At 40.1% G+C, this 20,205-nt stretch overlaps 1 protein-coding gene across 1 annotated transcript; it reads right to left on the reverse strand.

The window, feature by feature from the left end:
* Window positions 1–18,530: 18,530 nt before the first annotated feature.
* On the reverse strand, window positions 18,531–19,112 carry LOC121434771 (pyruvate kinase PKM-like). The gene has a single exon (XM_041633732.1). It carries the CDS (start codon window positions 19,062–19,064, stop codon window positions 18,546–18,548), a length of 519 nt encoding a protein of 172 aa, XP_041489666.1. The 5' UTR covers window positions 19,065–19,112; the 3' UTR covers window positions 18,531–18,545.
* Window positions 19,113–20,205: the final 1,093 nt, after the last annotated feature.

Below are 20,205 nucleotides of genomic sequence, written 5' to 3' on the forward strand. Positions count from 1 at the left end.
AATGAGTTTGGAAAAGTCTTTTCATGTCTTATTCATCTTCAAATGCAGAAAAGGACACAGATTGGAAAGAAACTTGTGAATGGATTTGTTTCGCAAATCTGTTGTCACAATAATCTCCAAATACATGAATCAAACTGTCCTGGAGAGAAACTGTAAACTTAAGGATTATAGTCTTCAAAAACATGAGAATAATCATAATGTAGTGAAAAAAATAAACTTAGTGTGGTAAATGTTTTGTACTTGTTACAGGAGTAAAACTTTTTGTGTGTAATCAATCTGATAAAGTTTTTGGGTACCTGAAGAAGACACTGAGGGTTTCTTATTGCAAATTAATTTTAAGCCATCACATTTACAGTCTATTATCCAACAGTATTTATTCTTTAAAAAATGATAGTGTCAACAATCTGTTCAAGCATTATGATACCAGCTTTTATTTTATTTGCACCAGGAAACTCATGGACAAAACCTAATTTGTGATTTTATGAAGTCTTTTGGGAAGGAGATAGAGCCAAGATAAGAATCGCAACCTGGTAGTGAAATGAGATACAAAGGAATACCCTTTGCTCCTAATTCCAGAACTAGTGAAAGATACAACATCACCCTGAAAACACAGTCAAACATCATATCTGGATACTGAAAGAAATCTGCTTTGGCTCTCAAACCAAAGCAAAAAAAATGCAATCTACACTTGTCTCTCTGAGCTCAAAACCAACCAACTCCAGAGCACAAAATCCAGCCCATCTCTGAGCTTGTTCAAGCCCAGGCATTTAAATCTCACCAGTTCTCACCTTCTAAATCTCCTTAGAGCTGCTCTGCCTCCAAGAAGCCCTATATGAGTCATATGCTCATTCAGTTGGCAGCTGCCTCTTTCCAGACTTGCAGAGGAACTCACACTCTGGATTCTTCCCTCCTAAATAAATCTCTTGACTGAGATTTATATGAACACCTTCTTTCACTGGAATGGATCAGGAAATCTCTAGTGGAGTTGAACTGAGATACAGTTGACATAACTGTTTGGAAACTCACTTAGCCTAGAAGAGCACAGAAGCAATGGACACCTCTTATGGGAGACTCCCTTAGGAGAGTGGAGCAGATCAGAAACTGACATTTCTGCTGGGAAGCTTTCATGGAAGAATGGAGCAGAGCCCAGCTGTAATGACTTTCTCTCAGAGAGAAAGAGAATTGCTATGTCTAGTGGGGGCAAACTTCTTTTCACAGCTGTTGGTGTTGCCTAACTTTCAGTAGTCAGCGTATCCTTCCTTCCATAATTTTAAGACTTGCAAAATGAATTTGAACAATAATGTAACCCTTTTAGATTTTATACTCTCTTCAACTGCATGGAATATGTAATTCAGGTGTAAATATTTATGGATGTGTACTGCCTCCTTTTCAGTTGTGATATAATGTCTTTCAACATATAAAAGCATCTTCTTCAGGTCATGGTTCTAGAGGATAATAGGATCACCATGAAAGAGCCATGACAAAAAGTGTCAGACATGGCACTAAAGCTGGAACTTAAGAACTCAAAGCCGTAATCTTCCACATGAAGCAGAGTGTTGGAACTGGAACTGGCGTATGAATGTAAATTCTCATAGCCTACTCTCAGTGACATATTTCCTTCAGCAGTGCAGCATGTCCTAAATCTTCCCAAATGATACCACCAACTTAGAAGGATTTATTTCTCTTACTTCAAGTTTTAATTTGATTTCTCTTTACATGAACCAATACTTCATGAAGAAAAACTCTGTAAGTAAGCTGTAATATGCCTGGACTCATCTTTTACATTAATAAATGCTTACAGGAGAAAAATTTCCACGTGTGAAAATTTTTTTTAAAAAATTTGCTTTTATTGTAATGACGTGCATGTGTATGTGTGTGTGAGAGAGATAGAATGTTAATGTGCATTCTGTATTCTGAAAACGTTAACACCTTGCATCTTCTTGTAGCAGAAATTACAGGTAGCTCTTAAAAATTTGACCTGAGTCCTTGGAATGAAGATTTCTTAGTCACCTAGACATGACTCTAGTCCTATAAATATTTTAATGTCTATTTATATTACATTGAATTTTGGAAGTAGGAACAAACTCATAAGCAGAAAACAATTTTTATTGACTTTAGCCATCAACGTTGTCTTCAGCTTGAAGAAAAATTATTTTTCATCATAACTTTGAAAGAAGTAAATTACGTAACATGTTCTCTCAAGATTAATGGTGGAAATCATTGCATTTTGGTTTCTATTTTGAAACATTTGAGGTAGGTACTAAAGTGTTCTATATTGTGACAACTTTATTTACTAAAATTTATTTTTTATACTTTATATTCCTTCTATGGCTTTTGTTCAGCTTCTATTGTGCCTTTCCCTAGTAATAGGTATTTTTATGATGTAATGTATAAGATGACATCCCCATCATTGAAGTGACCCATTGGTTATTAAAATATTAAAACATGTCTGATCATAATTTTCAAGTAAGGAATTTTCAAGTAAGTGAAAGGGTGGTCAGTTGTTGTTTCTGGTTTTGACTTTCATCTTTTCACAAAATTCCTTGAGGTCTTTTTGCTTATAATTCATGCTGGCTTGGATGTCAGTAATGATTCAGAGATACATTTGAAGTCATGATGCTTATGTGTCTGCCACCTGAGCACAAGTTCAAGGGTAGATGATGAACTCCCAATGTGTTCTGTTTTCTCAACACAATTTAACAATGTTAATGTTAAAATGACTGAAAAATGTGATTATAAGAAACATTAAATACCTCATGTGTGTATTCAAAAAATATTTTCATTTATATTATATTGATATAATAAAGCAAAATAATCAGCAATCAGTTGTGTATCTCATACCATAGCTTGATGTTCTGCTGGGATCAATATTGGGTTTCTTGCCTAGTATTCAACAGTTTCTTCCCACAGAACTATATCAGTGATGATCAAATTTGATTTGAAGAAATAGTACATCAGTTAATTATTGTCTTTCAGATTGTAAATGTAAATTCATTCAAGGGTATAAGGACCCAGGATATCTTGAATAATAAATCTTTGCATATGAACTTATTTATACTACCATACATTTCTAATTTGTTCATTATGAAGGCTAAATATATATTTATAACATTTTCTTAAAAAATAAATTATATGGCAGAGAATTGTCTCATTTAGTAAAGTTCATTGCTGCTAATTCTGAGAACCTGAGTTCTATCTCTGGGTTACCGATAAGACTTCTACAGTTGTTTCCCATATTTTCACTTGGGTGCTTCCATGTGCACACTTCTATATGAGCTCATTTGTGAACAATTTTTAAATACAAAGAAGTGCCATTGAGGTCACTTGCAGCCAAATTGTTCCTTAGGTATCATCACTAGAACTCACAAAGTGGAAGTAGATCATAGACCCCTGTTAGTTTTCCTGTCAGTGCTACATACACATCATGGCACAGGTGTATTACAGGTGTATTCACACAGTCACACTTCAAACATTTTAAAATGGATGGAATTAACAATGCAATGAAAATAACCCATTATTGAGAACATATGAAATTATTTGACTGTTCATATTATAGAATTTCAAGAAATATTGCTTGTCATGAAAACAATGGTGCTCCCTCTAAATCTTATTTTATTTCTTTCTCTGATTCAATGATAAGTGCTTTCAAAACACTTATTTCAGCTGGACTTAGAGGTGTATGGCTATAATCATAGCACACAGGAGTATGTGTGGGGCCCATCTCAGTAAGTTTGAGGTCAACTTGTTCCCCATCATGAACTCTTGAAATTCCTGGCTATGTGGACTTTTCCTAATCAAATCTGGCTTGACTCAGGTTTATTTTAACCAAGTTTTTTATCTTTATTCACATAAAGAGATCTGTTTTAACAATGAAGATAAGAAGCAATATAGAAATTCCATTCACATTCAGTCTATTAGATCCTTTGACAACCATCTAGAGGTGATGTTATCTTTCAAGAGACAAGAGACAGAAGGAAACTGGGACACCTTCTCCTTCAGCATTATGACATATGGGAACTGGAGAGTGGTCTCAGGAGTACTGGTCTCAGGAGTACTTGGTACCCAAGTGTGATTCCTAGCCCACACTTCAGATTGGTCAGAACTCCATGTAATTGTAGGTTCTGAATATGTGGTACATTATTCTGGTTTCTTATGGCACAAGATATGCAAATGCTGAACAGAAAGGTCTGTATGTGATTCTTTATTTATAATAGGTTTTCTCTGTGTGCCTGTTATCTTCAAAAAGAATGAAGTTTACTTTAGACGTAGACATGGAGACAGTGTCTAATCACCTCTGACTGGAAGTACACACACTTGTGGGTGCTGGGTATCAATGTTGGTCCCCGTGGATAAGTCACCAGTGTTCTAACTGCTGAGTCTCATGAACATGTCAGTACCAGTGTGGTATGAATGGTTGATCTAAGTTCTTTACCACAGCCTTGATGACCCAGAAGAAATAAAAGAGTGGTAGCATGGCTTTATTTTTTTTCTGTTTGATATTTTTTATTTTATTTTTCATTTTTTTTAATTTTTCCATTCCAAAATTTCCACCTACCCCCTCCCCGTACTTCCTGACCTATCTTCCTCCCTCCCTGTCCAGTCCCAGGATACCCCATCATGTTGGAAGTCCAAGGCCCTCCCCCATCCATCCAGTCCCAAGGACGCAAGCATCCAAATAGACCAGAATCCCAAAAAGCCAGTTCATCCAGCAAACACAAGTCCCAGTGACATTATCAATGTCTTCTCCGCCAGCCCTCACCATCAGTCATGCCCAGAGATTCCAGCCTGACCACAGCCTCGTTCAGTCCCAGTCCAGATGGAATTGGTGAGCTCCCATTAGATCAGGGACATTGTCTCTGTGAGTGGACCAACCCCTCTCTGCCCTGACCTTCTTGCTCATCCTCTGCTTCCCTCAGCCCCTCAACTGGACCCTGGGAGCTCACTCCAGTGCTCCAATGTGGGTCCCTGTCTCCATCCCCAGATGAAGGAACCATGGAAACATGCGAGATACCTGTCAGTGTGACCATGGGACAAGGCAGGGGAGGATGTGGAGAAAGGGGAGCACTTGTCCATTGTTGGTGGGAGTGAAGGCATGTGCAGCCACTTTGGCAGTTTCTCAGGGGATTGGGGGTCAGTCTGCCTCAATACCACTCTTGGGAATGTACCCAGGAGATGCCCAGTCATATTACAGAGGCATTTGTTCAACAATGATCATAGTGGCATTGTTTGTGATAACCAAAACCTGAAAACAACCTAGATTCCCTTTAATGGAAGGAAGGATAAAGAAGGTGTGGAACATATACACATTAGTGTAGTACTTACTCAGTGGTAAAAAAAAAATGACATCTTGAATTTTGCATGCAAATGGATGGAAATAGAAAACATTATCCTGAGTGAAATAACCTAGACCCAAAAAGATGAATATGGTATGTACTCACTTATTAGGAGATTCTTGCCATAAACAAAGGACATTAAGCCTATAGTTTGCAAGCCTAGAGAAGCCTAATAACAAGGTGAACCCAAAGAAAACCATAGATAGATAGATCCTCTTGGAAATTGGAATGAAACAATATTGTCAGGCAAAAGTTGGAAGCATGGGGGTGGGGTTCTGGGAAGGGGAAAGAGAAAGAGAGAAGGGAGAAAGGAAAGACTGGAAAGATCTTTGGGGGAGTGGGGAAGTAGAGATGGAGGAAGGGCAGATATAGGAGCAGGGAAGAAGATATTTGTAGAAGGAGCTTCAGGTTGCATTCCTGCAGCCTGGCCACCTGGCTAGCTTATGCCCTGAAAAAATAATACAGAAATTGTATTCTTGTGAACATTGCCTGGCCCATTAGCTCTAGCCTCCTACTAGCTAATTCTCATATTATGTTTTAACCCATATCTAGTAATCTCTGTAGCACCATGAGGTTTGGCTTACCAGGAAGATTCTAGCCTAAGTCTATCTTGGGCTGGAGCTTCGTTGCATCTGACCTGGAGAGGAGAGGCATGGCATCTGCCTCACTTTCTCCCAGCATTCTGTTCTGTCTACTCCACCTACCTAATTTTCTGACCTATCAGGGCCAAGGCCGTTTCTTTATTAACCAATGAAAGTAGAAGGCCCACCTACATCATTTCCCCTTTTTCTGTTTAAACAAAAAAGTAAGACTTTAACTTTAACATAGCAAAATTACATATAACAAAGCAGTTACAAAGCAAGAATTAAAGTGACAATATTTACATCTACTTTATCTTTTATCACAACTAAGGAAAACTATAACTATCTATATATTATTTAACTTCATCAAAGACTCCAGAAGGATATAATATTACCTAAGCAAACAAGAAATAAGCAACTTCCAAACTCTAGAAATGACAGAGACATCTCACTGCCTAGACAGTCACCCAAAGTTCTTTTGGACCATTGGGGCATCCATCTTTGGCTTTTAGGCCCATAGTATCCAGAGACATTTCCATGAATCAAAATATTTTAAAGAGAGTTCAGTCACTAACTTCTGTGTCCTGCAGAATGTCTCACAGACTCTTTCATGAATCAGGAACCCCAAAAAACCATCTCACCTTTAAGCAAGTTCAGCTGTCCTCCCTCTGAGGGTTCTCTGTGTCCAGTTCATGCAACAGTCCAGGCAAGAGCATTTTCTTGCCCAAATGGCTGTCAAACTCCATAAGGAGCCTCTTTGATGCCCATCTTCCTCTTGAAGTAAATTGGTGCTGCCATTTTCATTGTCATGAAAAGCCCTAAGTTATTAAAACATTAAATGTCATATTCTGTAGTCTTTAAAAGATATGAAGAATTTCTATCTAAAATATATCTATGTACATCTAGAAAATCTAACATGACTACAAACTTGACTATTATAGATGACTATCCATTAACAACCTATATAGATTACATTTTCACATGAACTACACAATCACAATACCTCAGTCAAAGGTCACAAATACATATACATATAACAAGATTGACCTAAAATTTAAATCAATAAGTCAAATCCATACCAATGCAAATTATTCATATCTCTATCATATCTCTCTTTAAATGTAAAATGAATATTGATAAACAATATTTGGGAATATGGGCACTTTATTTCATTCCAAACTGCTTTGTGCTGAATGGGGGCACTGTTAATCAGGTCTTTTAAGGTGTAACCTGTGTGCCAGGTTCATCTCAGTCAGCAGTTGACTGAAGTAATTTTTTGAGGGTTTTCACAGCAACCTTTCAGGAGGGCGTGGTCTATCATACCATATTGGGATAGAAGCAATCCGCAGGGTCTCATTCTCTGTGAAAACAAAAGAAGAATCTTTTTTTCCAAAGCATCATATCCTTAGATCCAAATTCTGAAGTCAAGGTATTTTCAAAATATGTATGTTGGATTAGTTCAGCAGGATTCATAAACAAATATCTTTTAGCATCTGTTGCTCCATCTTCAGCATTCAAACAATTCAATGAGAGCATAATAGCATACAGTATTAAGATAATATGTGTATTTTCCATCTTTGTGTGGCTTTATTTTTAACCTCTATTTCATTTATTTTTACTTTTTGAGACAGGTTCTTTGTAAATCTTTGTCCTGGAATAACTCTGTAGACCAGGCTGTCCTTGAACTCTCAGAGATCTGTCTGTCTCTGCCTCCCAGGCATTGGGATTAAAGGTGTGTGTTACCACACCTTGAAGTCATAGAGGTCAATCTACTTCTGCCTCACAAGTGTTGGGATTAAAGGTGTGTACTACCACACCCAAGTACTCTTTTTCTTTTTACTTTAAGAACTTTAACTTTTAGCCGGCATATATTTTTAACACACTGTAAATCATCTAGAGGTTTTCTTTGTCTTTGAATCTCTCTTTACTGTATATCTGTCTTTTTCTGACTACATGAGTCCTTAAGGAGAGGATTAAAGCCATGGCTTTGCCGCCTAGATTCAGCCCATTCCTTAGTATTCCAGCATCATTTCAGAGGTACCGGCTGTAGCCGTGTTTACTGCTACAACTCTATGGCATTTCAATGTCCCTGTCAGTAAGCAAGCTGCAGCATTCTGCTCACAGATCACACTCAGTCAGAATGTCTGTCTTACAGAGTCAGAGTCTGTCCTGGCAGCACGGCCCAGGAAGCTGGCATTTTAAAACAACTCAGCTTTTTTTCATGCTATGGCTGAAAACCGAAAAGCATGTATTCAACTTTTCATCAACACCATTTAAGTGTTTCGTGGCAGAACCTTTAAAAGAAGCTGCAGGGTTTTGCAGCTAAGACTGAGTCAGGAAGCCTCTCTTAGATGAGAGTGCTTGCTTGCTTCTAGGAAGCAGAACGGACCCAAGAAATTGCTGCCAGCAAGAAAACATGCTTTACTCTATTCTTTTCCAAGCTTTCTCAGGCTTTCTGTGGATGCAGTTATCCACGTGGGTGCCATTTGTAGAAAGAGCTTCAGGCTGCATTCCTGGTTCTTTATTAACCAATGAAAGTAGAAGGCCCACCTACATCAGATATCTATATTAAGGGAGCCATTTTAGGGTTGCCAAGAGACTTGGCACTTGAGGGGATCCCCGGTGTCCATGGAGATGTCCCCAGCTAGGTCCTTGGACAGCAGAGGAGAGAGTGTCTGAACTGGCCTTGCCCCACTAACACACGGATGATTATCTCGAATATCACCATAGAATCTTCGCCCGGTGATGGATGGAGATAGAGACAGAGATGCTCATCAGAGCAACGGACTGAGCTTCCAAGGTCCAATTGAAGAGCAGAAGGAGGGAGATGAGCAAGAAAATCTGGACCGTGAGGGGTTTGTCCACCACCAAGACAGTGTGCCTGTTCTAATGGGAACTCACCAAATCCAGCTGGACTGAAACTGAATGAGTCTTCAATAAAACTGGACTCTCTGTGGCTGACAATGTGTGTTGACTAAGAAGCAATTGATAAAGGCACTGGGACTTGTTGCTACTGCATGTACTGGCTATTTAGGACCCTGGTCTATTTGGATGCAAAGCTTCCTAGTCCTTGGACTTCCCACAGATCAGGCTTCCTTGCTCTCTCTTAAGGAAAGAGAGGGAGGGAGGAGGGGGAGTGGGTAAGCGCGAGGGGAATGGGAGGAGGGGAGGAAGTGTAAATCTTTGAATGGAAAAAATTTTAAAAAGGTGTCAAACATGTACACATTGGAGTGCTGCTCGGTGGTAAAAAATGGTGGCTTCTTGAATTTTGTATGCATGGATGGAAATGGAGGACACTGTCCTGAGTGTGATAACCCAGACCCAGAGAGATGAATATGGTATGTACTCACTCATTGGTGGATTCTAGCCATAAACAGAGGACATTGCACCTATAGTTCAGGAGCCTGGAGAGGCTGGATAATGAGGTAAACCCAAAGAAAGACAGATATAGATCCTCCTGGAAATTGGAAGCAGACAAGACTGTCAGGCAGGGGTTGGGAGCATGGGGGTGGGGAGGGGAGAAGAGAGGGAGAGAGGGGGAGGATGGGAGAATTGGGGAGAGCTTGGGAGGGTGGACAGGGAGGAGGGGTGGATATGGGAGCAGGGAAGAAGATATCTTGATTTTGGGATCAGTTTTGGGATTGGCAGGAGACTTGGCTATGGAGAGGATTCCAGGTGTTCATGGGGATGTTCCCAGCTGGGTCCTTCGGCTGTGGAGGAGAGAGAGCCTGGACTGGCTTTCTTCTTAAAGAATTTCAGAGCCCAAGTCTCCCCCAAATGAGGGAAAGTGCAAAAAGTAATCAGAATACACACTAACAGTAAAGTTTTTAAAAGTTGATTAACCATTTAATCAAAGCAATTGGTTACAGTTGGTGCCTAGAAGCTCACATACCAGGTGTTACCGTGCTGGAGTTCATTCCTCTTGAAAAGAGAGAATCATAACTTGCAGGCATGAAGCCTGCCTTGTAGGAATGTTATCATATTCTCTTTCCCAGGTGCCTGAAAAACATTCAGTTGGGAGCTCTAAGCAGTGATGACTCAAGATGACATCCAGGTTGTGAGGACTTCCAGAGACATAAAACTGAAGTCAGTATAGGGTTAAGGTGATCAGGCATTGACAAAGTGGTGTGGAATTTGAGTGAACTGATAGGAACGGAGGTTTGTGAAAGTACGAGGATCAAATGCCATAGTGTTGGTGGGTGGGCTATAGAGTTAACCAGACTAGCTTTACGATAAAATATTCAGCTTTAATAAGGGGGAAAAGGGAAGCTTACAAAGCCAGAGTTCCAGCAAAGCACAGGAAACCAGAGGAGGCAGGGAGCACACCTGCAAGTTTTAAAAGTAAATATTAGCCTAAGGGGAACACGTCCTACAAACAAGGTGATTGGTTGGGCTTCCTCTTCATCTCCCCCTTTTTTCTAAATAAGACAGAACCAAACCAATTAAAATTATATACAATAGGAACAAATAATAAATATAAAATTACAAATAACAAACAATATTAAGCAAGAAATATGTAACAAAAGTTTTACTAAACATTCTCTTTCAAGGAGTCTAAATAATGTAGAGAGTAACTCCAATTATCTAATCTTCAACTCCATCAAAGATCTGAGAAGGGAAGTAATATTACTTAAGCAACCAGGAAGTACAAACGAGAAACTTCCAAAATGTGCAATAAATGACAGAGACAACTGACTACCTGGGCAGTCTCGTTTGCAACGTTGAGTCAACCAACTTTGGCTAAGGCCTAACATAACTGACATACCATTATCAAAGGCAAGGAACTTTTTTAGAACTATCCTACCCTGTCTTGGCAAGATAAGACAATCCTGTTTTATCTATGGATAGTCTGTATCTTTCTCATTAGTCAAAGTATGGGCTTTTCTTTACCCAAAGTCCATTTTGCCCAAGAAGACAAGCTTCCAGTAGAGTGTCTGGTGCTCAATGTTCTCTCGGGAGTAGAGCGGTGTTGCCAGGAGTGATTGTATCTGGTTGGCATGGAATTCTAGGTTAAATTAAAGGCCATTTTCTACAGCTCTTTGAAGGGGTCGAAGAATATACTATCTATACTAAATATAATCTCTATGTATCTATCTATAAAACCTGATTATCCTAAATATAAAGATGCCAAACATATATGCCTGTTGATTTATAATTCTCAATACCTATCTAACTTGAGGACTAAGAGAATAAACAACTGTGCAATATATGAGGACAATGATCTCCAAATGTAAACAATGTCATTATTCTGTTCTTTATTCTGTTTCTATAAAAACTTCAAAAACCGCATTCTTCCTGGAAGAAGGAATGTAGTGAAACCTGTAACTGGGCCATTGATCATTTACATTTTGTTTAGAAATGTAAACCATCAGTTGTCCTTTCCATGGTTGGAGTAGTGTTTCTATATTGACTTGATCATCGACTTGACCTACTGAATTCCTGATCTCTTTCTGTACTTGAGTTGTTCTCATGGGTACTTTTGTCACATGTACTGGAAACCAACCACCACAGCTGTTTATTTTATCTTTACCCATTATCCAGCTATTGAATGTTAACTATTTATTGTATGTTTATCTCAATTTTTTATGTGTTGAAAATTTTTCACACCTACACACAAAAAAAAGAAATGAAAGAGAGGAAGGAATAAAGAAAGAAAGAAAGAAAGAAAGACAGACAGACAGACAGACAGACAGACAGAATTGGCAAAACTGAAGGCAAACTAGGCAACTGTTGAAAAGTGGGTAGGTAAGGAGAACTTCTCATGTTGCCCTTTAATGCAGCCCTTAATTATATGACCAGGAAGAAGACACAGCATGATTCAGTTGAAATCCTGTGAGTACTGTATACTGTCTGTTCTCCAAAACTCAGCAGTCAATGTTAGTATACTTAGCAAACAAAATGTGACCTTATTTACACACTGAAGTTATATCTATTTCTTCTTTCTGCATTTCTGTTATGGTTGCTAAGCAGCTTGAAATGTGACTGTGATTTCTCTTCTACTTGTGCCTGTTTTCTACTGTTGTTATTTCAACCACAATGTCCAGAGCAGCTTGAGGAGGAAAGGGCTTGTTTGTCTTACATTTTCCTGTCACATCCCAATATTGAGGAAATCACAGCAGGAACTAAAGCAGAGGAATGCTGCTTAATGGCATGCTCCTTGTGTCTTGCTTAGCCTAGCCAGGGGTTTCAACATGCTCAGTCTGGGTGCTTCCACTTAAATTATTAATTCATAAAATACCCTTACAGGCCAGATCTGATGGAGCCTTTTCTCTGTTGAGATTCACTTTTTCCAGATGTCAGTAAATTATATCACACAAGTGAAAAATGAAATGACATATTATTGGGCGGAACCACACTTCACACCTAGTGTCCCAAGCTGTATTTTGTTCTGGAGGAATCAAAGATGAATCCAACAAAGTCACTGAAGTCAGAAAGCTGAAAATGCAGGAACAAGTCAAGGTGGATAAATACAGTTCATTTCTGCTGCTGTGAATCACATTGACTGCCTTGTTGAGAATAAGGTTTGATGTCTTCGGTCAGGCATAGGGATTTTCTTGGAAAACACTTTGAAACATAAGTATGTTTGAACTTGCAAGCATGATAGAGTACACACTGTTTAAGAATCAGAGGTCACTAAGTATCTTACAAAGGAGTGACTATCCTCATGAAGGTAGACTGATCCCCTCCAAAGTACCACTGGTGCAGCTACTAAGAAACCTTAAGGTAGAGAAAAGCCAACACTCTCAATTTTGCCTACTGCCTAAGTGATCTGAAGCCTATTCTACAACCTATACTGAGCAACATGATTTTTTTTTTCTATTGCTTATGGTAAGGTCAGGGAATTTCTTGGAATCCAAGTCACATAATGTTGGGAGGAACAATGATTGCAATCAGGTGAGAGCTTGGGTCTTAGCAGGATGTCTGTATAATTACAAAGATCATCAAAACAATGACCAATTAGCACAGTCTAATTGACTTTCTTGGATGTTGATCCTGGAACTCAGCATGAAATTCCATAGCAACAGAACTCTTCCAGGGACAGTACTCAGAGAAAATAATATGGCCTTCCTGTTGAACCTTTGGAGCTGGAGCTGTGGGAACTGAGAAATATGAGCAGAAGACCCTTAAAACTTTGGTTTATGTACTTAGAGATCCCCAAAGGCCTCAGACCACAGGAAGCCTTGGCTAAAGCACAAGTCATGGATTGAAAACTGAGAGGTACAGTATGGATTGCAGATTGCCCAAGGATTCTGAGTCTCTTCCCATAACACATGAATATGAAGCTGGGAACTCACATCATGCTATGTAAGAAAATAGAATTGGGGCTTGGGGGATCTAAAACCTAGTGAATTCATGAGGTATTTTAAATTTCTTGATGGTAAAAGCAAGGAGAAGTCAACTATACTACTTCTGTTCCTGTCTTTACCAGCAGCAAGGAAAAAGATTAGAGACAATCTAATGATAGAATACAGAAAAATAATGATGAAAACCAATAAAGTCATAATATGATTCTTTTGAAAAGAGTAATCATATTGTAAATCTTTAGAAAACAAGACTCATTACTAGAACCAGAAAAGATATGGGAGACAACACTCCCAAATTTATACAATAAAATATGACATGCATAAAGAGACAAATCTCACCTGAATTCACTTGTGTGAAACTACCAGGGTTTCTCTGTGGTTTTGGAGCCTGTTTTGGAACTAGCTCTTATAGACCAGGCTGGTCTCGAACTCACAGAGATCCACCTGCCTCTGCCTCCCAAGTGCTGGGATTAAAGGCATGCACCACCACCGCCTGGCTAACTTCACTTGTATATTGTGTTTAAAGAGTTCCCTTAGAAGTTGGGGGTATCATTATGGTTACTCAAAGCTTGGGAAAGGTGATGAGAAAGGTGGATGGAAGGTGGCTATAAGTAATATATTTTGAAAGAGAAAGATGCCACAATTCATGGGTAAATGTAGGGTTAGAGGAATGGCTCCACAGTTCAGAGCACTGGCTGCTCTAGCAGGTGATCCAGGTTCAATTCCTAGCACCCACATGGAAACTCACCACTGTTTGTAATACTGGTCTTGGGGAACTCACTGCTCTCTTTTGGCCAGCAAAGTTACCAGGCTTGTACTTGGTAATTACTTGTAAGCAAAATACCCTTATGCATAAAATAAATTATTTAAAAAAAGAAAAGTGTAAAAATAGTAGTTATAATGATCTATTACCCCAAATATGTGAAGGAATGTGTTTTATAAGTAGTTTAATTTAACATTTTACAACGTATTTGTATAGTGTATATATTTTATACATCACATTATATAAGATTAAAACATGCTGCTATGTATTTAAGGTATAGTCTAAAAATTTAGACAACTCAGACAAATGGAACATTTTCTATAAAAATTATCAAAGCAATAAAAAATTTCTCAAACTTAGGCCTCAGCACAAATCTGCAATATCTGCTAATCTGGGAGGCAGGAGAATTCTAACTTAAACACCTTCCCAGAATACAGAGTGAGTATAAGGCAATCTTGAATGAATCAGTTAGAGCCTTTCTCCAACCAAAAGTGGAAAATAAGGCTTGACATATAGATCAATAGGAATGTTCTTACCTAGTAACGATGAGAACTCAGCTTCAGTCCTCTCACCAAGAAAGAAAAGGGGAAAAGGTCTGTGGACATGGCTTGATGGGTCAAAGCACTTGTCAAATAAATATAGTGTCCATAACAGTGAGTTATCAAAACCCAAACAAAAAAACTGACTGTACTTCTCATGTCTATAACCCAAAATTTGTGTCTGCCCAGGGAGTTAGGGAATGGACACGGGAGGATCCTGAGAGGTAGTCAGCCAGGATGTTTGGGATAAGTAACAGAGGAACACAGCTAAGAGGCCACATCTCAAACCAGGAGGAAGCTAAAGATCCACATCTAAGCTTGTCCTTTGACCTCCACACATGTGTCAAGGTGCATGTAGAGTGAAATGACCAGTAAAAAAAATCCTATTATGGCCCCAAAATAAGAATTAGTGAAAGAAACCAACCTTGGCCCTGGAACCAGAGAAATCCAACCTTGCCCACTAGAACCAGTGAAAGAAGCCCATTCTAGCTTTGAACAGAGTCAATAAAAGGAAGGCACCCCGACTCTAGACACAGTGCCAGTGAAATAAACTCACCGTGACACTGAAACCATAACCAGTGAAAAAACACACCCTATCTCTGAGTCCTGATTCACTGAAATAAACTGACCCTATTCCTGAAACCAAAACCAGTGAAAAAAAGTATACCCTAACCCTGAAACCAGAACTAAGCAAACACATCCTGAGCCAAAGAATACACTGGAATTAGAACAAAATAAGACTCTGACCAACTGAACATAAAACTAAACACTCCCATAGCAGAGAAACCATCAATAACTGAGCATAAAACCAGCTAATCACTGAGTATAAAGTCTATCCAATCTGAGCTTGTCTAAGATCAAGGAGATTGAAACCTGAACACTTCCCTTCCTGAAAATCTTCCTGGAGAAACTCTACCCTTAAGTATCCCTAGAAAAGTTTCTGTGTCTGCTTAGTTCAGAGTTTCCCTTCCACACTCTTGTAGAGTCACTCAAATTTCTGGCTTCCTCTGCTAATGAATCTTGAAATCATTTTAGGTGAAGATTTTCTATTGCTGGCACAGATCAGAATCTCTGCTTGGCAGCTCCTTCAGGGGAACATAGCTGAAGAAATAACTTTTTTTCTATAACCACAGTGGATTGCTACATTTCTTCAGGGAATTCTCTTAGAAGACGGAAGCAGAAGTAACAACTTGGGCAGTAGCTGAGAGGAAAAGGTGCTTCTGATGTGAGTCTCCATTGGGAGCAAAGTAGTGATCAGCTGTCTCGAAGAGAAGAGCAGGTTTGCCATATTTTTTGGGAGACCATCCTACACTGGATCCCAGCTGCAGTTATAGCCTGACATCCTGACAACAGGACAGCTTTTTCCATACATTTGTAGGTAAACAGGATACTTTCCCTTCACAGTTGTAGGTATAGCCTCACTTCCTAATAAATCAGGATACCTTTCTCCTCACAGCTGTAGGCATACACAGGATATTTCCCTCCACAGCTGTTCATATTTCCTGCCTTTCTTACAAGTCAAGATACCTTTCTTCTTATAGCTGGATGTACCCAGAACACCTTCCCTTACTGCTGTAGGTACAGCATGAGTGGATGAGATGTTAAGATACTTTAGTTCCATGTCTATAACACTTGTAGGCATATCTGGACTTCCCAACAAGTTAGGATAACTTTTTCTCCAGAGTTATAACACTTTCAGGGATAACCTGACGTCCTGACAAGTTAGGACACTTTTCTTCTGGAGCTGTAACACTTGAAGTGCACACACACCAGCGTTCATACACATTTAATCACACCCATGTATATGCATGTATGCATGCATGTTACACACACCCAAACTCACCCACCCAGAAGAAATAGAAATTCTGAGTATACTTTGTTCTCATTAATTGTCCATTAGCTTGGCACAAGCTAGAGTTGTCTTGGTAGAGAAACCTAATTGAGAAAGCACCTCCATCAGCTAGACTGAAGACAATTCTGTAGGGCATTTTCTTGATTAATGATGCATATGGAAGGGCCCAGGCCATTGTGGGTGGTTTCATTCTGGGTCTGGTGTCCCTGGGTGCTGTAAGAAATCAGATTGAACAAGGCCTGAGGAGCAAGCCAGTAAGCAGCACCCTACCATGGGACCTGCGTCAGTTCCTGCTTCGAGAACATGGAATAAGTTGTTTCTTCCCCATGTGCTTTGTTGGCATGTTGTTTCCTCAAAGCAGTTGGGAGCAAACTATCCTCAATAAACTTATCCTCAATAAAAGTTTGAATTGGCAATAATAAAAAGCAGAAGCCCAGTTACTTTTCTGGTCAATTTACCCAGCATTTAAAGAAACAATACCAATTGCTCATAAACTGCTCAAAATATTAAAAAGAAAGATGCGAAGGAACCTTTAAAGACATCTTTATGAATTTCAAGGAACCAAAAATCTTACACACAGCTACTGAGTTCGAAAATTAGGCAGCTGCTTTGAAATGGAGCCCAGTAGCTCTTCAATACATGAACCAGAGAGAAATATCTAACAGTATTGAAAAGGAGAAGAGAAGAGTAGTTATCTTTGTGCAGAGTGGAAGCAACTGTGAGCATCTCACCACAATTTTCCAGAATTTTCTACAGACTTTTTGTAGGGGAGACTTAGCCAATCACTTTACTTGGGGGCAGGGTCCCCCAAGGATATTTTTTACTTATAAAGATTGCCTGCATGCTCCCAGCCGCCCCCTCTGCTTTCCTGTTCTCCGCGGGAACCTGTGGTTCTGTAAGTCTATTTCCCCATTAAAGCTGTATATATTTTTACAATCTGTCTGCATTCATTTACGCCATTACAACTTTTCATGGGAGAGATAATTTATAAAATAAGATTAGGACAGAAGCTAATGCAATATTTGATGATTTGCCCTTTTGCCCTCCCACTGATTAAGCTATGATAATTTTCTATAATCCAATATTTCTTTTAAAATGTTTTTTCATATCTGTTGAAAACCACCATTGAATGCCACAGAAATTTATTTAAACATTGTTTTCAAATTGCACATCAAATTTTCATTATTTTTTGTAATGTGGATTAACATATATTGTGCTGTAAGTAAAATTTGTACATATTAATCATTGAATTAACGATATCTTTTTTCTATGTCTCTCTGTGTGTGTGTGCATATGTGCATGCATGCACGCATGTGGATGTGTGCATGTGTGAATGTATTTCATGTATTCCAGGCTGATCTCAACCTTACTTTGTGCTTGTGGAGTTTCTTTAACTTCTAATCTCTTCATCTCTGTCTCCTAAGTATGAGAATTATAGTTATGCACCACGATGCTATACATGTGCCCTTCATTTTTTCCTAAACTAGATTCCTAGTGATGGCAGAGAAGGATGAAAAGATCTGACATTTAAGGTCGTCTGTTCATTTCGCAATTACTGTTTAAGAAGTTTATATTGATTTATTACCCCTTCCACTTCTTTTTTTTTTTTTTTTTGCTTCAGCTGCTGTTTATTGACACTCAGGTGGGCACTATAGCAACAGGCCTGGAGATGCTGCACAGTAGAACGGAGGTGGAGAGTGCAGGGTGTGACCGCAGTGACAGCTGAGAAGTGCACAACGAGCAGTGGGGGAGGCCAAAGCTGTTGGGGAAGCAAGTCCGGCCTGGGGGCCAGAGGTTATTATCTACACAGGAACCTGGGCCCCACGCCCTAAGCCCCTACTCTTGCTGTCTCCTGACTCCAGGCCAGGGCTGGGAGTTCTCTGGACAACTTTCTACAGGAGCAAAGTACACAAGAGATGTTGCTGCCCCTTTGTGATAAAGCCAGAGGGTTTCCAATTCTGCATTCCTCTGTCACCCCTGGTTTGGGTAGGGCCATATGATAGACAGACAGCTGGGCTCTATTCCATGTTTCAGCAACAGTAATTTTCCGGGGTGTCCCAGCCCACCAGCGCCACACTCTGGCCCAGAGTGAGCACTACAAGCGTTACTGGCCTAATGGATGGGATGGGGGAGGGGATGGGACAGGGGCTAGAAGAGGGGCTCCAGAGGGCCATCAAGGCACAGGCACTACACGCATGGTGTTGGTGAAGCCAGAGCCAGGGCACCACCCAGTCAGCACAATGACCACATCTCCCTTCTTGAAGAAGCCTCGGGCCTTGCCAACATTCATGGCCAAATTCACACGGAGGTCTACATCCTCAGCCCAGGCGTCCTGCACTGCATCCTTACACAGCACAGGGAAGATGCCTCGGTACAAATGGGCCTGGCGAGCTGTCTGGGGATTGCGCGTCACAGCAATGATGGGCGCACGCGGGCGGTACCTGGCCACCTGGTGAGCACTCCTGCCAGACTTGGTGAGCACGATAATGGCCCCACTGCAGCACTTGAAAGAGGCCTCCACAGCACCCACGGCAGCAGCTTCTGTGGGGTCGCTGGTGATAGGCGCCAGACGGCGGAGTTCCTCGAATAACTGCAGGTGGTAGATGGCAGCCTCTGCCTCACGGGCAATCAGGTGCTGCATGCGAACGGCTTCCAGAGGGTAGTCCCCTTTGGCGGTCTCTCCAGACAGCATGATGCAGTCTGCTCCATCTAGGACTGCATTGGCCACATCACTGCCCTCAGCACGTTTGTGCTATGGGATACAGCAATGAAGGAATTCTGTTCCCTCAGACAGTGGCCTCAGACTCACAGAGATATGAGATAGGGGATCCCAACAAGACACTAAGTAAATCTATATCTAAATCTCTTATCCTTCTATTGAACTCAGGATTTAAATGTTGAGTGAAATTCCTGCTGGCTCAGAAAGGTTGAATAACAAGTTCCTAATGTGTCCTTGTTGTTGGCATTTATGAAAAATGGAGTGTCTTTCTACACGGTCCCCACTTAAAAACTCTCACTAGACTTAGTTTCTCCCTACAGCTTCCTGTCAGATGGTTGCTGATGTTGCCTGTTAACCACAGGTTAATTTTATTTAATCATAAAATGTAAAACATGCTTGCATCATTAAAAAGGCAGCAAAAAGTGTAGTGCACCTTTACACAGTGAAAATAATTTTCTACAACAGCAGACCACTATTGGACATGGGACCACTATTGCTGGTGGGAATGCAATCTTGTGCAACCACTGTGGAAGTCAGTGTTTCGGTTTCTCAGGAAATTCGGGATCAACCTACCCCTGGACCCAGCAATACCACTCTTGGGAATATACCCAAGAGATGCCCTATCATATGACAAAAACATTTGTTCAACTATGGTCATATCAGTATTATATGTAATAGCCAGAACCTGGAAACAACCTAGATGCCCTTCAATGGAAGAATGGATGAAGAAAGTATGGAATATATACACATTAGAGTACTACGCTGCGGTAAAAAACAAGGACTTCTCGAATTTTGCATGCAAATGGATGGAAATAGAAAACACTATCCTGAGTGAGGTATCCCAGACCCAAAAAGATGAACATGGGATGTACTCACTCATAATTGGTTTCTAGCCATAAATAAGGGTCACAGAGACTACAATTGTTGAACCTAAAGAAGCTAAATAAGAAGGTGAACCCAAAGAAAAACATATAGTTATCCTCTTGGCTATGGGAAGTAGACAAAATTGCCGGGGAGAAATTGGGTTCTTGGGGGTGGGGTGAGATGGGGGTAAGGGGAGATGGGGAGAGAAAAGTGAGAAGGGAAGGAGGGGGGGAACTTGGGGAAACAGGAG

This window comes from Microtus oregoni, unplaced genomic scaffold, assembly GCF_018167655.1.
Source record: "Microtus oregoni isolate MIOR12 unplaced genomic scaffold, Mior012 000044F_ref0000062, whole genome shotgun sequence".
Classification (NCBI taxonomy): Eukaryota; Metazoa; Chordata; class Mammalia; order Rodentia; family Cricetidae; genus Microtus; species Microtus oregoni.

What these genes read in the sequence shown, in the direction of transcription:
- LOC121434771 (XM_041633732.1), bottom strand. Translation starts at nt 19,064, where the DNA reads ATGCTGTCTGGAGAGACCGCCAAAGGGGACTACCCTCTGGAAGCCGTT.